Genomic DNA, 19,111 nt, shown 5'->3' with positions numbered 1-19,111 from the left:
ACAAGAAATTCAATCCAGTCGATGGTCAAGTGAGACCCGGACGATTCACAAACTGTGCTCTGTGAAAGTTCTTTTCACACGGTGAGAAAATTCTCAGGAAGAATTTCTCACACGGTAAAAAAAATTTGGCGCTGTGAATCACCAGTACTGAGCGTTCCCTATACGCCATGCCGTCGTTGAAGCTATTTGGCGTGACATTCGATCGATCAAACGCCACATATATGCCCGGTGAAATCGTCAATGGAAAAATTATCCTAGACACAATAAAAGAGAAGCAAGTTAGAGGTGAGTTATTGCGGTTGTGAAACGCGATAGAACTTTCAAACGCGCCGCGTTCAGAGGAATCGTCTTCGGCTTTTAACTATGTAGTACATATATAGTTTTCGAATTTACAGTCATTTCAAACTAAACGTGATATGGTAATTGATAATTAAAATGTCAATGTGAATTCGATATGAGAAACTGACATCTCTGCAAACAATCACATTCTTGTATTGTTCTGCTTTGCGGTAAACTGCTTTACTACGTTTAATCTGAAACAACCGTTACAATAGCGTAATCTTGTTTTTGGCAACGTTAAACGTACGCAGCTACAAAGGAAACTCGCACGTTCTTTAATTACGTTGCCAAAATTTTCGTGTACCTGATTTCTGTGCGATTTCCCGACGAATTCTGCAAACAGCAAAAAACGCGTGTCTTTAAAAAAAAATTAGGAAATGTGGATCATTCGTAGATTCACGGTTAATCGTCTGTAGTTGAATGTATCAATCGTCTGTAGTTGATGTAATCATTATTGCACTTCTATTGGAAAAATTGCACAATTCTAATTAGGCGCGTAAGTAAATCGTCATTGAATCGTGCTAATGAGACGAATCAGTCTGATAAGATTATTGTCTTGTATCGAACATGTATCCAGAGATAAATAGAAGTCGATTATAAATTTATCTAAAATCTGATTGATTCTTGATTACAGGATTATATGTTAGTACGAAGGGGATATCGTATGTCCATTGGTCCGAAAGTGATTTATTAGATGATTCAAAGTCGCGAACCTATAGCAATTCGGAGGAATACTACCATTTCAAGTACAACATATTTGGTACACAGGATTGTGAGTGAAAGTTTTCAAGTTCGGCAGATTTAAATATTTGAGCAAGACGACGATCAGTGTTAACGATGAACAGAAGATAACGAATGAAATTTACGAAATTCAAAATAGTAACGAGCTTATCAATTTTCCAGGCCAGGCAGGACATAAAATCCCCTACGGACATAACGAGTATACATTTAGCTTCCGATTGCCCAATGATATACCATGCAGCTTCGAGCATACGAATGGCTACATAAGATACACGGTAAAAGCCGTGATCGATAGACCATGGAAGTTCGATCACGAGTGTAAAGCAGCGTTCACCGTAGTTTCGGATTTAAACTTGAACCTTCATCGTGAAAAATGCGTAAGGAATTGATACTCATTTCTAGAATAATGTGCAAACGTATTTCAAATTAACGAATTATTCTATTCCTCGCACAGTTTGGAATCAACGATGGAATAAGGAAAAGTTTCAAACGCTTGTGCTGGTGCGGGCAAGGCTCGATGGATTTGCAGATCACAGTGCCTTCCTCTGGATACGTACCAGGCCAGACGATAAATACAACGCTGAATTACATGAATTACTCGAATGAACAGATTACGAAAGTCAGCGTGACATTATTACGAGTGAGTGGTGGTTGAAAATGGTCGAGATAGCAATTTCTCCAATGCCGAAGCATTTTTTTGTTTCGTCCTTCATTTATTCTTTTTATTCTTGCAGAAGCTCCAATTTTACGCGACATCGAAGACATTGAGTAACATCAAAGTAATAAAAAAAACGAGCGATTTTGGACCATTTCAGAAAAATGGGCAGATAACGCCGGAAATTTTGGTACCACCCATAGCACCCTCTTATCTTCAACATTGTAAAATAATAAACTTAAATTACGAGTTGATCGTCTCTGTTCACATTTCGGCAGTGTAAGTAATATACATTGAAAATGGATTACTATCGTAATATCAATACTAGAAACAAGTATGATATCAAAGGTATAAGTTAATAACTATGACGCGATATAATAATCGCGATTTACTTTCTAAAGACTCAATTATGTTCATCGATGATTTCATTTATGCACAAAATCAGGTTTTCTAAAATTAAGAGAACTTATCCTCTTCTGATCGGAACGATACCATTATATTATCCGTCTTTGCCATCTCCGTACAACGTCGTACCCTACTCCTCAAACTCAAATGTGACAAAACCCGCGATAATGCCAGTTCCAATGACGATGCCAGAACAAGCAAGTGCAGCAAATATTCCGACAGCTCCAACACAAGATCTAGCTAACAGTTCGTCGTTTAACCTGGATATACGTAAGAAACGAATAATCTGTGTTTAACATATGCAAAGGAAAATGGAGTAGCAAGTTAGTAGGCGTTACCTGTCGTCTCTTGTTTAGCACCACCATCCTACGAAGCATGTATGTCTGGAACTCAAAACATTAGAGATCACAATGAGTCGGATTTCGTATTAGGTGCGAATACCTTTTTTGCGCCTAGATATCCTGTGTTTAACTATCCAGCACTAAGTGAGATCATGAATTCATTAGGAAACAATCTAAGTGTTGTTAATCGTAGAATAAATTATCATTCGAATTTCTTTCTTCCAGGTCTATCCAAATGAATGGAAGATTATAGCGAGTGGGAGTTGATTACTAAGTCGTTCGAGACAAAACGAAATTCACCAACAGGTGAAAAGCTACGTTGAAGATTCTCTATATATTTTGATACAAGTTATTAACCGATTTTTACTATTTTATATCTACGATTGTATACACATTTGCACTATGCTTACAAGCATATGAATATACTTTTCGTGCCATCGATTTTCTTTTATGACTGAACCACGCTTGTTTTATTAAAAGCGACTAGATCGAAGAGTTTAATTTACAAAACGATTAATTTAAACGACTATTATCGCGATTCTAATGCGTAGAAATTAAGGATATAAGGATCGATATCGTTGGACTGAAATATATCGTTGAAGACGATGGCCAAGGTTGGCTCGGAGGTATTAGAATCATAGTAGGGAGGTCGACAAACGTGCTCCATTAATTCCGCTTCCGCTGAATCCTCTAATACCCCCGTCAGTACAACGAGATTATCTAGCGGGCGAACGAGTGCGAAAAATAATGAGGCGAGAGCGATGCAAATTGGGGGACAAGCAAACGTATGATTAACATACTGTAATTGAAATTGCGGCAGTCGGATTAAATACCGAATGTCCCTAAAAAATGTGTATGATACAAAGACCGCTGAATCCATGTTCTAATTGATTTCTGTAAAAGTTGAAGAACAAAAGAATTTTCCGGTAATATTATAATGTTGAACGAAATATCGATGTCTTAAATTTACATATTAAATGGCTGAAAAACCGAGAATGAATCACGTTGCGATGCAATTAATTATTAGCAGGCCAATGACATGAAAATTGAAATCGGTCTGTTAAGTTAAATCCCAGTGGTAGAGAGTGATCGATGGAAAGAGCATGTCGCGCATTTTGCCCGTCATTGTTCTCGTTCTAGATCGGATTCAACGCAATTCGATGGAAACGAAAGGAAGCAAGGATACTGATCGTAATACGGGGGAGAGCAATCGAGCCGGTGTTCCAGGAACGCGTTCGATTATCGGCTTTGAAATTCCCGAAATTGTAGACCGTTCGCTGGTGCAACGCGCATTCTATTCAAAAAATGTTAGACCGCGATATGCTTCAAATTTTTCGCCCAGTGCTCTGCGCAATCGAGGCACCACACAAATCCTTGATTTTTCAATTTTCGTACGTTTCGCTTCAATTACTTCCTACTGAAACATACTTATAACGAGTTTTCACAATCGCATACACAGGAAAAACATAATTCTTAACAAGGACTAATTACCTGCTACTATCGACAGAAGTGTTGCTGCTGCGACGTCTCGAGATAATCGAATCACCACGGTTTACGACGCCTTTATGGGAGATGCTGAATGCCCGAAGTCTATACAGATCCTCTCCGGCTCTCGGATTGTACGCTTTCTCTGGTAAACTATGTACTCGCGGCCTGATGTGATCCGGCACTGAAACATATTGATAGACAGTTAATTAAAGCCCGGCTATTAGTTCAAAAAGACCAACAAACAAGACAAACAGATATCACTTGGACATTCGATTAATTAGATAGTTATCTTCGTTCTTTGTTTGCTCTCTCGGTTATTCGCCCTTCCGAATTTCTACGAACGTAATGAACGTGAAATAAATCTCTTAAAAATTTATAAGACAAATATATACATGCACGTAGGAGGAGCCGTTTTCACGCACGAAGAAGAAAACCAATAGGGAAATTTTAAGAATAATTTGATCGAAAAATGCTGTAAAAAGGTACTACAATATGTTGCGTATTATCGACTAAAGATCAACCGGTCAGGTCGAACCGATCGGTCGATATCGCGTACCTCGAATGACTTAACGTTCAAGGTGGAGGAGATGGAATAACTCGAATGTTAGATCTTGACGGCACTTTATTTATATTCGTTGTAGCACTTAACCGAACTAAGTTAGGACTCTGTCGTCCTGTGTGTACTGCCCGATGGTTGAAGCTGAACTCCTCGCCGTTGGATTTCTCCTTTCCACCGTGCCCTTCCGGTTGGTCCTTTCCTGGGTTTTTCCTGGCCTCGAGTCAATACGTTTGCTGCCCTGAAAGGACCGATAATTCCGAATTTCCTAATGAGGGTAATGGGCCTGCACGTGCCATAAACGGACGGCCAACTAAAATTCCGAACACAATATGATTGTCCTCATCGCATACCAATCGAAGACTGACTCTCTTTCCGCTGTCCGCGCATACACACGATTCAACAATCGCGTCGGTTCGCACTTCAAAATACTTTGTCTTACCGCGGTTAACATTTCCACACACTTACATACATATTGGAAAGTAGCGTGAGATCAATTTTAAGCCAGAATTACACGAACGTTTCATACGCTGCGTGTTACACGCCGACACTAAACATTGCCAGCGTGCTGTGTTTCCCGCGTGCGACACGCGACAGGCGGCGTAAAAAATGCCTCTGTAGGCCCAATCTTAAAAGCAAAGGGTACACGGAAAGAAGTAAATAAACCGATAGAAAGGTGAAAGGCAAAGAGATAGATAAGTTTACATATGGAATTTCTAATTAGGAGTTCAACCACCGTTTCACCAATACCGACCGTTATCGATCGCGAAGACAAACCCTCGATTTACGTTCAACAAACTACCATAATCTTTTTTCTCTTACATTTGCAAGTATTCCAATTGCGGCAGAATGCACAGTAAATATATCAACGAAGCTTCGAAGGCTTCCCAATTTCCTGTTCGAACAGCTTGCTAACTATTGAAACGTTTTAACTTCCTACTGACGAACGAAATTTGTATTGAGTGTCTCCGGATACAATTGTGGAGGGAACTCAAAAACCAATGTCTTGCCCGGTGATTTGCTCACAGACAACTGCGTGGAACTTCTGCGTCCTTCGATGGGGATTTGAGGTAATGTGGTAGCTGACAGAGACTTCGCGGAGACTTTAAATGTATCGATTGTCCGAGACTGTTCATCGTCATCTCAGTTCGATAACTCGATGAATGCCCTTGCTATCCCTTTTCATCCCTGCTTGTCCTTTCCTTAGAATTTTTTCTCGCCTTCGTGTTTTTTCTTCTTTTTTTAATTTACCAAGCGAAAGCAGAAAGCTTCTCTGGCGAGCTCATTGCGTTTCCACAATGTTGATGAAACACGAAACTCTTTGTTGTGCCGGTTCGCCACGAGTCTTCTACGAACAGCGCGTCAACCTTCCAGAGTGGATTGAATTTTCATCCCCGCGCCCAATTGTCGAGTTGCCCTCCCTTCTACGATGGCTCTCGACTCTTTTGCTTCTACGCACTGCTATTACGGCATGACGCGGTGATTCGGAGAATAGCCCAAAGGGTGAGAAAGGATCTTCGAAAATTCATCTACAGACAAAGAGATTAAAGGATACGCTGGACCCTTCGAACTCTTAAAAAAAGGGCAGTCCGATGAACGCTTCGTATCACATTTGCAATTCGAAGCAGCCACTCAAATAGAAATCGAGAACGTTGACATTATCGTGCTATAAGAATTACGAAAATATCCTGTTATAAACATAGTACAAAATTTACTTTTCAGTGGTAAATAACAACGTCAACGAGCGTCGAAGAATATTTTTTTGCGATTGGTATATAAAGGACAGCAGAGATGCCAACAAACTTTTGTTGCTGTCACAGCTACGATTTCCTAAGGTCAAACAGACCTCTTCAAACACCGTGGACGCTTGCTTTCGCCATCGAAGGGGATCGAAGTGCGGCAACGCGACGATTCCCCTGGTAAACGATCGGCTTGCGGGGAAACAAGTGTAAATAAAAAGAATCTCGCGGCGATATTTTATTTCCCTTCGGCTGTCGTAAATTTCTTTCTCGCTTCAAACCAACGATAAAAGGGAAGCCTCGACTAAGAGAGAACCAACTCATCCACCGCGATGTTTCGCTCAAACGCAAAATTTATATGAATACTCTTGCGCGCGGTAACGCGAACCTCTGCATTAATTTGCTAAAAACCTCGCATACAGCGCATCCCTTTCGTTTTTGCTGGTTAATTTCCAACCCATCTGAAATCAATATTACCAAATGTAAGCTCGTACTTGCTCTGTGTTTATAATTACTTCTTATTTAACTAGATTTTAATTAATATGTGAGAATATTGCAATAAGTTACGAATTTAATACGAGTTATCGACAGGAGCTCGTGCTGGCGTATCTCCACCTAAAATAGTCGAACATCCTAAGTGCTCGTGCTTCAATTATCGTCCTCGATTCGACAAACAAACATTTGAGAGACTTCAATCTCACCAGTCGCTTCTGTTTGTCACCGAAGAATAAACCTGTTGATCAAAACCGCTCGATTGTCACGCCAGATTGTTCCAACTTCTTCGGTAAATTCCAAGTTTTTCTCTTCAATCCGAACGATCTCGTGAGACTCCAACGTTCCGTAAACTGCCGAAAATTGACAGCAGGAGGAAAGCAACGGTCGTTATGCCGAAAAATAAAGCTCGAAACCACCGAGCTACATTTTCGACAGAGGTTACCGCTTTACTGAGGGGTTGAATCGCACGGGTCGCCATCTCCACCCTGCCAGCTACTTCACCCTACTCGATCACCCACCTCCAACGTCCCCGGGGCTTCCTTTCTCTTCGCACGTGTCTCTTTATTAATTCGATCCATTTCGCTTCCGTGACTCCTCGGGATCTCCGTAGGTCACCACCTGATGATGGATTTCATCTTATCGTTGAAGAAATAAAATACGGTTACAAGTAGGGAAATAAATGTCACGTGTTAGAGGACTCTTCTGAGTTCGACGGTTTTCCAAGTCGTACGAATTTATAAGCGTAACGGTGAATCGACTGTACGAACAGCGGAGTTCAATGAAAGATAATGGTATTTAACAGAAGCTGTTTATGTAAGGGAATAGATGGATATCAGGGGAATGATGTTCAATTTGAAATCGACAGAGCAAATATTCCATTGAATCGATTTCTCTATTCACGTTGAAGATTATTACCATTAACCCGTTATTACCATTCTCGAAGAATGTTTGCCAGCGTCCGTTAAACATACATGTTTAAGGCGCAAAGGAAAACAACCGGAATTAATTACTAATATATGAAAATTTTGCAACGATAAACGTTACATCTCGATGCTGGCTTTTTCCTAATCCCATGCACGGTGAAGTTTTATTGGAACGATGAAGATTTTATTCGCTAAGCGGATGCAAAGGCGCGCAGCTTTCCCAAGGAAAATTGGATTCTCGTGTAAAACCGCAGATAGTTACTAACGCGGCAACGATCCCTTTAGGGTAATCGATGGTTCGCGATGACATACTACATAAACGTTCGCTGAGATTGCTCTCGAATTTGCACCGCAACGTGTGGTAACTGCTCACGGATCAACCCCCGTGCTTGCGGTCAAACTTCGGCAAACACGACCAACAGGTAAACGTCGAACCAGATTGTCGGAAACAGACGCGATGCGGCAATTTTCAAAGTGGAAAATTGCCCTCGAAACGCGGTCGATGATCGGAGATATTACTTGTGGATCCACCTTCGTTGCATTTCTCAATTTTATATTCTACGTTAAAATTATAAGTATTGGAATGACACGAAATGTCATCATTATTTATCAGATCGCGAGGGAGCAGCGAAGAAACGAACTGAATTCGTACAAGTTACGCGCTGACGGGAAAAGCGAATCACGCGCCCTTAAAAGATCGATTGCCTCTTCTTGAGGATAGTTCCGACTGATTGCCAGTAAGAATATCGTAACTATTATTTCAAACAAACTGCCAGATATCACATCGATAGTAACGTACAGTCCTTGCTTCTATTTATTGATTCCTATCCCAATAATATTCCTCAATCGCCTTGTTTGTTGTTTTAGTATCAATGTCAAACAGAAATTCGAATCAGTCAACGATCGAGTGGGAGATGTGTGATTTATAAACTGTGCTGCGTGAAAGTTGACGATTTTAGTTTCTTACACGAGAAAGAAAATTTGGAACTGTGAATCACCAGTACTGGACGTTCCTTATACAATATGGCGTCTTTGAAGCAATTTTGCATAGTATTCAACAAATCAAGCGCCACATATGAACCCGGTGAAATTGTCACCGGAAGAATTATCATAGACGCGACAAAAGAGAAGCATGTTAAAGGTGAGTTATTGCGGTTATGAAACGCGACAGGATTTTCAAACGCGCCGCGTCCCGAGGAATCGTCTTCGGCTTTTAATTATGTATTACATATATAGTTTTCGAATTTACTGTCATTTCAAACTAAACGTGATATGGTAATTGATAATTAAAATGTCAATGTGAATTCGATATGAGAAACTGACATCTCTGCAAACAATCACATTCTTGTATTGTTCTGCTTTGCGGTAAACTGCTTTACTACGTTTAATCTGAAACAACCGTTACAGTAGCATAATCCTGTTTTCGGCAACGTTAAACGTACATAGCTACAAAGGAAACTCGCACGTTTTTTAATTGCGTTGCCAACGAGATATACGTATAAGCCTATAAAATTGTCGTGTACCTAATCTCTGTGCGATGTTCCAACGAATTCTACAAACAGCAAAAAACGTGTTTCGTTGAAAAAAATTTACCAAATGTGGATCATTCGTAGATTCACGATTAATCGTCTCTAGTTGAAGACATCGGTGTACGAATAACATTGTAGCATGAAACAATGTAATCATTATTTCACTTCTATTGGAAAAATTGCACAATTCTAATTAGGCGCGTAAGTAAATCGTTATTTAATCATGCTAGTGAGATGAACCAGTCTGACAAGATTATCGCCTTTTTATCGAACGTGCATCCAGAGATAAAGAAAGATCGATTGTGAATTTATCCAAGATCTGCTTGACTCTCGATTATAGGATTATATTTCACTGTAAACGGATCAGCATTTGTTCATTGGTTGGAAAATGATGCAATAGATGATATAAGGTCGCACAGCTTTTCAGGCAAAGAGGAATACTTCAATTTCAAGCATAACATACTTGGTATTTCAGCAAGTGAGTAACAGTTTCCAAGAGATTTAAATATTTGAGCAAGACGGTGATCAGTGTTGATGACAAACAGAAGATATCGAATGAAATCTACGAAATTCAAAATAGAAACGTGCTTATCAATTTTGCAGGCCAGACAGGGCATACAATCTCCCACGGGCGTACCGAGTATTCGTTTAGCTTCCGATTGCCCTGTGACATACCATGCAGCTTTGAACATGACACTGGGTACGTAAGATACACGATGAAAGTCGTTCTCGAAAGAGCATTTAAGTTCAATCACGAGTGCAAAGCAGCGTTCAGCGTAGTTTCGCGTTTCGACTTGAACCTTTATCGTGAAAAATGCGTAAGGAATTAATATTCACCTCTAGAATGATATACAAACGTATTTCAAATTTACGAATTATTCTATTCCTCGCACAGTTTGCAATCCACGATGAAACGAACAAGAATTTCAATTGCTTGTGCTGGGTCGGGCAAGGCTCGATAAGTTTACAAATCATGGTGCCTTGCACTGGATACGTACCAGGGCAAATAATAACTACAACGATACATTACACGAGTACCCCGGATATACCGATTAGGAAACTGAGCACAAAATTATTACGAGTAAGTGACGGTTGAAAATGGTCAAGATACCAATTTCTACAATGCCGAGGCACTATTTCGTTTCGTCTTTCGTCTATTCTTTTTCTTCTTGCAGACAGCCCATTTTCGCACGCTAAGTAATACAATGGTTCATAAAAAAGTATTAAAAAAAAATAGGCATATGCCACCATTTCCGACACATGGCCGCATTACATCGGAGATTTTAGTACCACCAATAGCACCTTCTGATCTTCAATATTGTAGCATAATAGATTTAGAGTACGAGGTGATCGTCACTGTTCACATTTCGGGACCGTAAGTAACACTGATTGAAAGTGGATAATACTTTCAGCTATTTTTATTGCTTCGTATCAGATTACTATCGTAATATTAATACTAGAAGCAATTACGATATCAAAGATATGAGATATAATAACCACGACGCAATATTATAAGCGTGGTTTACTTTCTAAAATCTCAATTATATTCATCGATGATTTCGTTCATGTGTAAAATCAGGTATTCTAAAATGAAGAGACATTACCCTGTTCTAATCGGAACGATACCGTTATATCGTCCAGCTTTGACACTTCTGCATAGGGGCGTAGCCTCTTCCACTCCACTTGTAGCACAGCCGGCTGTAGTGACAACATCGACGCCAGGACCATCAAGTGCATCAAATAGTCCGTTACAAGATCGAATTACCGCTTCTACGGCTTACCTGGATATACGTAAGAAATAAATAAATCTGTGTTTAATATATGCAAAAGAAAATGGAGTAGCAAGTTAACGAGCATTACCTTTCGTCTCTTGTTTAGCACCACCATCCTACGAAGTAGGTTCGTCTGAAACTCCAGACATTAGAGATATACATGAATCGGAATTCGTATTCGGTGCGAATATTCCTTTTTCGCCTAAGTATCCTGTATACAACTATCCAGCACCAAGTAAGATCATGAATTCATTAGGAAACAATCTAAGTGGTTTTAATCGTAGAGTGAATTTTCAGTTGAATTTCTTGTCTTCCAGGGTTACCCAATGAAAGATTATAGGAACTGAGAGTTGATTATCTGGGTGCCTAATTCGTTCGAAACATAACAATATTCACCAACAGGTGAAAAGCTACGTTGAAGTTTCTATATATGTTTTGACACAATTTATTAACTGACTTTAACTATTTTATATGTATGATTATATACGCATTTGAACTCTGTTCACAAGCATATAAATATACTTTTCATGTCAAAAAAAAGTGTACATTTTGTTATTGCCAGCTGAAGTTAGAAGGCATTAGGGAAAAGCAACAGTTTTACGAAAATGATATATTTACACAATTTATTTTTATATCTCAACATTGTCATATTGTAATCATAATCATCATCGAGTCACATTATAATTATTAAAAGGAGACAAAAAGGAAAAAGTCGAATATTATCTTTAAAAAGGTGAACGAGGAAAATTTCGTGACAAAAAGTAGCAGTATAAAAGGAATGAGAGATTCGTCGGAAAACCTTGGTAAATCAATAGATCGCAAATCGGTCGTTCTCAAAAAGGTTTGGATAAAGAGAAGAGTAAAAAACTTACAATAGCTCTTGAACACCTCTACTCGTGTAACATAAGTGGTTAAGAATATGGAGGAAAGCTTATCAACAAGTTGCAAACTTATCTCGAATCATCACTCATATAACATCTACTCTAAAGTGTATACAGCTCTTGATACTTTAGTAAATACACACGGTACAATTCACATTTTAATCACCAAATGCCCGAGAAACGTGTCATTGTAGGAACTGAACCCAACCATCTTAATGTTAAAGGCTGTCTTAAATACTGTGAACAGACACGGTCGTCATTCTTTTTTCTTTGCTTTTCAAGTACGACTTGCTATCGGATGACTGTGAAAACTTTTCTTTCGCTCATAGCGCGAATCGAGCAAAATAATTGATATGTGTTCGAACACAGTTCGAAAATAATGTTCAATACAGCTATTAACGGAGGCTAGACAAAGTCAATTCCAATTGTACCTTTATAGTTCATTGTGGCTGGTCCCATTACATGCGTTTATGTTGTACATAATTACAACAATCGTTCTTAATTAACTCGTTCCGAATTAGTTCGTTAATATCGTCAAGATAGAAATTCCACTCGAGCGTCAATTTGTTGTTTCTAAATAATCATACAATCGTAACAATGTTCACAAGAACATCCGACGCAATTAAAAAAAGACAGAAAAAATTGTGCTACGACAATTTGTTTGTACGATTTTGTTTCCAATATGCTTCAAGTATAGGAAACGAATGTGTAATCCTAAATTGGCATTCAGTATCGTAGAAGTACTCGTGATGTTTAAAAATGAATTCAAAAATCGTAAATATACGTAATATCGTTCAACGTATATATCATTCTAAATGGTAAATACACCTAATTTTTCTTTGATAATTATCGCAAGGTATACCAAACGATATTATACCAAAAGTAATATTTAGGAAAAGAAAAAAAATAAGAAGAGTCAAGAATTGAATCAAATATATTAAGAAATAAGAAAAGAATAAAGCAAAATCATAATTCATCGACTTACGAGAAGTATGAAATTAGTTCTTCGAAGTAAAAGTAGCAAAAGTTCTTGGACTCGCGATTATATAACAAATAAAATGGTATTTTTATATTTTTGCGTACAACACGTATCAATACATATGTTCTTGACTCGATAATGTTTCCTGACTTTTTTGCCTTTAACTCTGATTATTCTGATTCATCGGGAGGGGAAAGGAACTGTGCGCTCCGACTTTACAAAAATTTGTTTCGCTTATATTACAATAACCTTCCCTCGATTTAAGACATTCAACCCTTAATATATTATTATCATAAATAAATTTGGTCTATCGGTAATATTGTGAATACGCCGGTATAAATACTGGCAGTATTTGGTTAAGTAAAAAAATCATGATCACTAGAAGAGGTAACTGGTACCGACTGAATAAAAGATGAACGGAACAATTATTCTCGTGCCAATTGCGAATGTTAACCGGTGAGAAACGACACGATCTATCAATCCACGAACACTATATTTGGTTGAATATATATACACGATTGTTTCTTAAACTACAAGAGATACCACAGATATATCCACACAAGAGTTGTTTTATATCCCAATAATTTGAGGAATAATCGTGTATATACACCAAACTAAACATACTGTCGATAATAAAAGAGAGCAATAAACGACACGCATGTTACAACTTCCAGTAAACTTGATTTAACATTCTTTCATGGGATTATCGGGGTATTGCAGATCTATTCACGATACGATCTAAATTTCTTGCTCTCCTATATTAACACATTGGCTTACAATTACAGTATCATAAACTCTTATTTCTCGAATATATTTAGTTTTTATATTACAATAAAATATTGCTCTATCCTCCGTAAAGAAGAAAACGGTAAAAAGGTTGCGCTTATCCAATATTTGGTACAGATTTAAGAAATTTTAATGCCTCGTGAACAGATCTACCATGGAACCACCGATAGGAAAATATAGTGAGACAGTAGATCCATTTTAAAAACAGCAGTTGTAAAGATGTCTTTTAACATTTCCATTTGATCCACAAAACTGTCCCGTGTATTGTAAACTATGGTGACCCACTTATTAGTTTCTGCAGCACTTTGTTTTAAAAAAATAATCAATGTGTTGTCGCCACTGCATGGCGCAACGGGTTCAAGACAAACATCAACATTTCGTCTCTACCATATTTGTATACATACATTCAATACAACATTAACATTAACTGAGATGAAGAAAAGGCAATTTACATTGTCGCTGTGTGTTGATCCAAGTCATGAACCAGAGGACACTGAGTTGTGCACACATAGCGTGTGTTTTTTATGGTGTGTGGTATATGTCTTTACGTAATCACTTTACATTATTACACTTTTTTTTTAGTCCACACGCTTTCCAATATCCTGGAAAGGGAAGCACAAGTACTAAATTGAAGGAAATATATGAAATATAGTGAAATTTGTCAACCGAATCTAATACATGACCTTACCATAACTATAAGTATAACTTTAACCCTCTCTCTTAATGGCACCTGGTGCTTCTGCTAACCCTTTGACTTTAAGCCGATCAGCAGTTTTAAGAAATGCAGGCAACTGATCTTGCGAAACATTAACTTCTCCTGCATACATAAACTCCAAAATAGCTTGAAGATGGCTGTATGCAACATCTTTTAGAATTATAATGGGATGTTTGGACGGATTTTCCTACAAAAAATTTTAGAAAATTAACACTTGCGTCGTATCTCCCAAAAATTACATTTCGCATAACAGGATGATAACATACCTCTAACAAAGACTTAAAATAGGGACTACAAGCAGATAATACCATCTTATGTGCTTTACAAGTTTGACCATCACAAGCTAACGTCACATCCGTAAAACTTTTTTCATCTCGTAAGTGTTTAAACGATGATACCATATTAGATTGGAAATCATTCCATTTAAGAAAAAACTGTTGCTGTTCATCTGCCATTGTTGACGACCAATGTACCAATGAACCTCGCTTGGATTTCAAAACTGGAAAAACAAGTTTTAGTAACACACACTGAACTAAAAGCATATAAAACAGAGTAATATAATTATAATAATGACAATGTTATATAAATATCACCATGCGTATAAGGCCAAAAACGCATATGCACGTTCAATCAAAAAACATTTAAAAACATTGTTTAATAACTTAATCACCTTGAAACACGTAAACCATGAAACGAAGGACAAAATTTCTAGAACGTATACAAGACAATACGTTGGTACCTTGCGTGGAATTTCGTGCAGCAGATTTTGTTTAGGTTAAGCCCAAAACCAATCAGGCAACTCGTGTACGATGCGTTTGAGAATGTTTGGCAAAGCAAAAGTAGAAATAAAAAAGCAAATATCACGCCACGATGCAAATTCCTACTTTAGTATTTGAAAATACTGTGCATGACGTGTTACTTGTATTTTGTCATAACAATACGCGTACATCCTTCGGACCGTTCCGTCAAAGGCAGTCGTGGGCCCAAAACGGCCCAATAATGCGAAACGCGCGAGAAAAATAACCTAACGAAATCTAGTACTTACCTTAATGTCGCGAAGCACTATATTCTCGGCAGCAATGGTGAATCACAAAAAGAACGTGAAAAATATATATTTCCGAAAAGTTTTTACGCGAATGTTACTAATTTTTTGTTGTGGCTAATATCACGGCGAAGAAATTCGGTTAGATTCGGATCCTTTCGCCGTAGATCGGCTCGCAAATATTATACCGACTGGCTATGATTTCGTTTTCCGTCTGAAGATGTCGCTGGCGGCGTTGATTCACGCGCTTGGAGGAATATTCGAAATTCTCTCTACATAAATGTCAATCCAAAATTGTATATCGACGTCATTGCAGCGCATAAAATGCATTCCTAGATATAACATCAAAGAACGCGATCTCCTGAAACAAAGATAGAACGGTTAAAATCACACATTATAAGGTTCAAATTCCCCTCTCGACGAATCGTTACTCTAAATTTGAACAGAACCGCTCATAATATTTTAGGACGAGGATAAAGAAACATTTCGATATCAGAAACATCATTCCATTATTCGTTCCATTCCCGTACAATTCGCATAAGGATCTCCCATCTACCGCCGATAATATCCTCTCTTACTTTGTTACTGCTAATTGCGCAATCTCACGCAAGCAATTGGACAGATATCGCTACTCGGCTAACTGACAAATCAAATGTGCCCGGTATTAGAAATCGGTTCCGATCGAGTGCCCAACGATGACGGTAACGATAATCGTCAAATCGGTTGTCCTACGAAACAAATCGCGCGTTCTCCATTCGTGTGTATATAGTTATAGCGAACGGAGGCCGCGCGTCATCGAGACGGCGCGTATATACACGTCGAAAGGCAGAAAGAGCGAAACGAAGAAGAAAATCGCATGGAAAGTCTTCCGATTTCCGTGGAAAATCCGTGGATCGAAAGAACGGCGGATTCGTGTATAAGTTCTTATAAATAGAACCGAGAAAGGCGAGCACCGGAAAAGTTTTCCTGTCGCGCGATGCCGCGACGGGACGACAGCATGTCAACCTGTAAAACGAACAAAGAAAGATTTAACCTAGGAGAGAGGGAAAGAGCGACAGAGAGGGAGGAAGGGAAAATAGAAAGGAGAGGAAAAGAGAAGGAAGGAGCGATCGGAATAAAACGAAGAAAGAGGGAGAGAAAGAAGGAGCACGGTGGACGCGCGGTATCCATGCTCTTAGCGCGGATCGCTAGAAGAGGAAAGAGGCGAGGAGAGCGGCTGAGAGGGAAGCGCGCGAGCGCAAGCGCAATGAGGCATGGAGTTGCTCTCGTCGCACGCCACATTGAAAGCTTGCGACATGCCGCAAAGCCGCTCAGTCGTGCGCCAGCTCTTGTGCGGGTGATATCGTTTTCTCGTTTTCTGGGCATTCTCTGTGGTGTACCGTAACCGTGAGCACGAAAAAGCCCGCGTAGGCGTGGTGAACGCGTTGGCGCATACGAACCACGCGGTTTTAACCGAGTAACGATCATCTTGTGTCCTCCTAAGGCTGCCGAAAGTTAGCGCGGCGCGCTTCTTCGTCCTCGAAAATTGGAATAGTCGAGGGTCACGTTTTGGTACTTGGACCAGTGTCAGATCTCGGCCCGTCCGCACGGGAAAATCCCCGGCTTGCCGCTCGAGGTCGTTCTCTCGTGGTAAAGTTTCACAGCGATACGATTGGCTCTCTGTTTTTCCGTGCACAACGTGTAATCGAATTACAATCCGAAATACGGGTAAATTATTCAAAGAAACCGAGAATAAAAACAAACGGACACTCGGATATAAATACAACGATAAGGCGAAAGAAGGTGATAGTAGAATCGCGGAAAGATATATCGTATCTGTGATGTGCGAGTGAGCAATGGAGTCACCAGTCATGTACGATTCAGCGGCCCATCAGGCTCAGGCCCACGGTGCGGCCGATCTCAAGAAATCTCAAGTACTCAACAACAATAATAACAACCATCAGAACAACAACAACAACAACGCAGCGAACAACAATAACTCTGCTCTGCAGGTGAATCATAATCACAGTCAGCAGCAGAGCAGCTCGGTGGTGAGCAAGGTCTCGGCGAGCAAGGCTAGCCTTCACCAACAGTACGCGGAACATTGCGCCGCAGCCGGTGAGCTGACAGACCTGAATACGCCAGAGATATCGTTAGATCTGCAACATCTGATCGATGATAGCCACTTCAACGACGGCCTGCTAGATATGTTAGGTGCTAACAACGGAGCCGTGAAACATGTCAGAACGCCGGGTTATCCACGTACCACGCTCGCGTACATGCCGCAACCTGTCCACAGCGGAGCGAGCTATCACCAGGGCAGCAACAGCTGTAGCGACAGCAACAGCTCGAGCTCCGAATCGCCCAGCATTAAAGAGGAACCGCTCGACCCGGCGGACTATCGTCGTCACTGCCCGCAATATCCACCAGGCGGATACAGCCCAGTTACAAACGGACCGTTCGCCAACGGAGCACCAACCTTCACAACTTTAACGCCGTCCACGGTACCTGGAGGGCATCCCGGTGCACCGGTGCACCAACCACCGCCTCGGGGAGGACCGATGAAGCCTGTGATGGCGCATCAACATCACGCAAACACTGCCGCCGCTGTTGCCAGAAAACAGACCAAGGCCATCGACAAAGCCAGCGACGAGTACAGAAGACGACGCGAAAGGAACAACATCGCGGTGAGGAAAAGTCGCGAGAAGGCGAAGGTACGATCGAGGGAAACCGAGGAGAAGGTGAAGCTACTGGTGAAAGACAACGACCTGCTCAAAAAAAGGATCGAATTGCTGACGGAGGAACTGAACGTTCTTAGGTCTCTGTTTAGCAGCGTCGGCGTGGTACCGGAACAGCTTCATCGTGAGATCTCGAGGCATCTCGATCAATTCCAACAGCACGCGGTGGGGCCCATGTAGCGCACGACAACGTCGTCGTTGAGTACCACGGTGGCATCGTGCCGCCTTTATTACGCCCTTCTCTCGTCCACCGGTATCGGCCTTCGTCCCTTGCCTTTCGGGTCGATTCCATTGCGAAAGAGAGTCATTTCGAAGCGACTTCCGTTTTCCGGGTTGCCTGATGGTTCAGCTCCATCCTTTCGCACCCGCGTCATCCGGATCTAAGTAAAAAAGAATGTCCTGGATCGACATTCGTCGCGGACGTTACTGCGTCTTTTCTCGTTTCGTTCCACGGTATGGAGAACGCGAGATGTACACGTGCGTTTGTTCGACAGAAACGACACACGCAACTCGCGGACAGAAGAAAAGACGCAATGGGAATGGAAAATAGAGAGTAAGACGAAGAGAGAAAGAGAGAGAGAGAGAGAGAGAGAGAGAGAATATCTCGTGGAGCGACGGGAATGAACAAACGAAAGAGGATAGGAGAAGAAGGGAGAGGCGTGACTCGTTTGAAGAAGAGACGCTCGTCGGTTTCTCCCCGGGGAGAGCTTTTCGGCAGCTGAAGCTTACCTCGATAACCTCACGTGTGGAAGAAAAGTGCCTCTGCTCACGACGAACTTTTGTTTACACCAAGTGCATCGGACACTTTCCCCCCGTTCGTCTGTACACGACACGCAATGAAACGAAGAAAAAGATTTAGAAAAACGAAAAAAAAAAAAGAGAGCGAACAGAAGACACGAGGAATGATTTTCGAGGCTTCTCACGTGGCCACCATGTTGCGATCCTCTTCTTCGGACCTTCGGTGTTACACGAGAGATAGATGAAAATTAATCGAGATGGACGATCGAT

General features: G+C 40.4%; 4 protein-coding genes across 5 annotated transcripts; 3 read left to right on the top strand and 1 right to left on the bottom strand.

The window, feature by feature from the left end:
* On the top strand, positions 1-3,411 carry LOC100744806 (arrestin domain-containing protein 2-like). The gene is made up of 8 exons (XM_012384261.3): positions 1-285; positions 974-1,111; positions 1,243-1,457; positions 1,535-1,720; positions 1,815-2,014; positions 2,181-2,410; positions 2,497-2,625; positions 2,707-3,411. The coding sequence occupies exons 1-8, from the start codon at positions 168-170 to the stop codon at positions 2,718-2,720; spliced, it is 1,230 nt and encodes a 409-aa protein (XP_012239684.1). The 5' UTR covers positions 1-167; the 3' UTR covers positions 2,721-3,411.
* A 5,185-nt stretch (positions 3,412-8,596) lies between these two features.
* LOC100744687 (arrestin domain-containing protein 3-like) lies at positions 8,597-11,529 on the top strand. Its single transcript, XM_024366880.2, has 8 exons — positions 8,597-8,823; positions 9,552-9,689; positions 9,815-10,029; positions 10,107-10,292; positions 10,387-10,586; positions 10,791-11,002; positions 11,090-11,218; positions 11,301-11,529. The coding sequence occupies exons 1-8, from the start codon at positions 8,706-8,708 to the stop codon at positions 11,321-11,323; spliced, it is 1,221 nt and encodes a 406-aa protein (XP_024222648.2). The 5' UTR covers positions 8,597-8,705; the 3' UTR covers positions 11,324-11,529.
* A 62-nt stretch (positions 11,530-11,591) lies between these two features.
* Positions 11,592-15,576, bottom strand: LOC100748163 (longitudinals lacking protein-like). Of its 2 annotated transcripts, none has more exons than XM_003488600.4 (4): positions 15,390-15,576; positions 14,611-14,843; positions 14,318-14,531; positions 11,592-14,231 (listed from the first exon to the last, which is right to left on the bottom strand). In XM_003488600.4, the coding sequence occupies exons 2-3, from the start codon at positions 14,797-14,799 to the stop codon at positions 14,337-14,339; spliced, it is 384 nt and encodes a 127-aa protein (XP_003488648.1). In that variant the 5' UTR covers positions 14,800-14,843; positions 15,390-15,576; the 3' UTR covers positions 11,592-14,231; positions 14,318-14,336. The 2 variants fall into 2 exon arrangements, with proteins under 2 accessions (XP_003488648.1, XP_012239686.1); XM_012384263.3 differs by lacking the exon at positions 15,390-15,576 and adding an exon at positions 15,084-15,330.
* A 1,082-nt stretch (positions 15,577-16,658) lies between these two features.
* Positions 16,659-18,625, top strand: LOC100748045 (CCAAT/enhancer-binding protein). Its single transcript, XM_003488599.4, has one exon. It carries the CDS (start codon positions 17,222-17,224, stop codon positions 18,281-18,283), a length of 1,062 nt encoding a protein of 353 aa, XP_003488647.1. The 5' UTR covers positions 16,659-17,221; the 3' UTR covers positions 18,284-18,625.
* Positions 18,626-19,111: the final 486 nt, after the last annotated feature.

This window comes from Bombus impatiens, unplaced genomic scaffold (genome assembly GCF_000188095.3).
Source record: "Bombus impatiens unplaced genomic scaffold, BIMP_2.2 scf_0248, whole genome shotgun sequence".
NCBI classification, from domain to species: Eukaryota; Metazoa; Arthropoda; class Insecta; order Hymenoptera; family Apidae; genus Bombus; species Bombus impatiens.
Note: the sequence above shows the minus strand (reverse complement) of the source record. Positions and strands in the feature narration are given on the sequence as shown.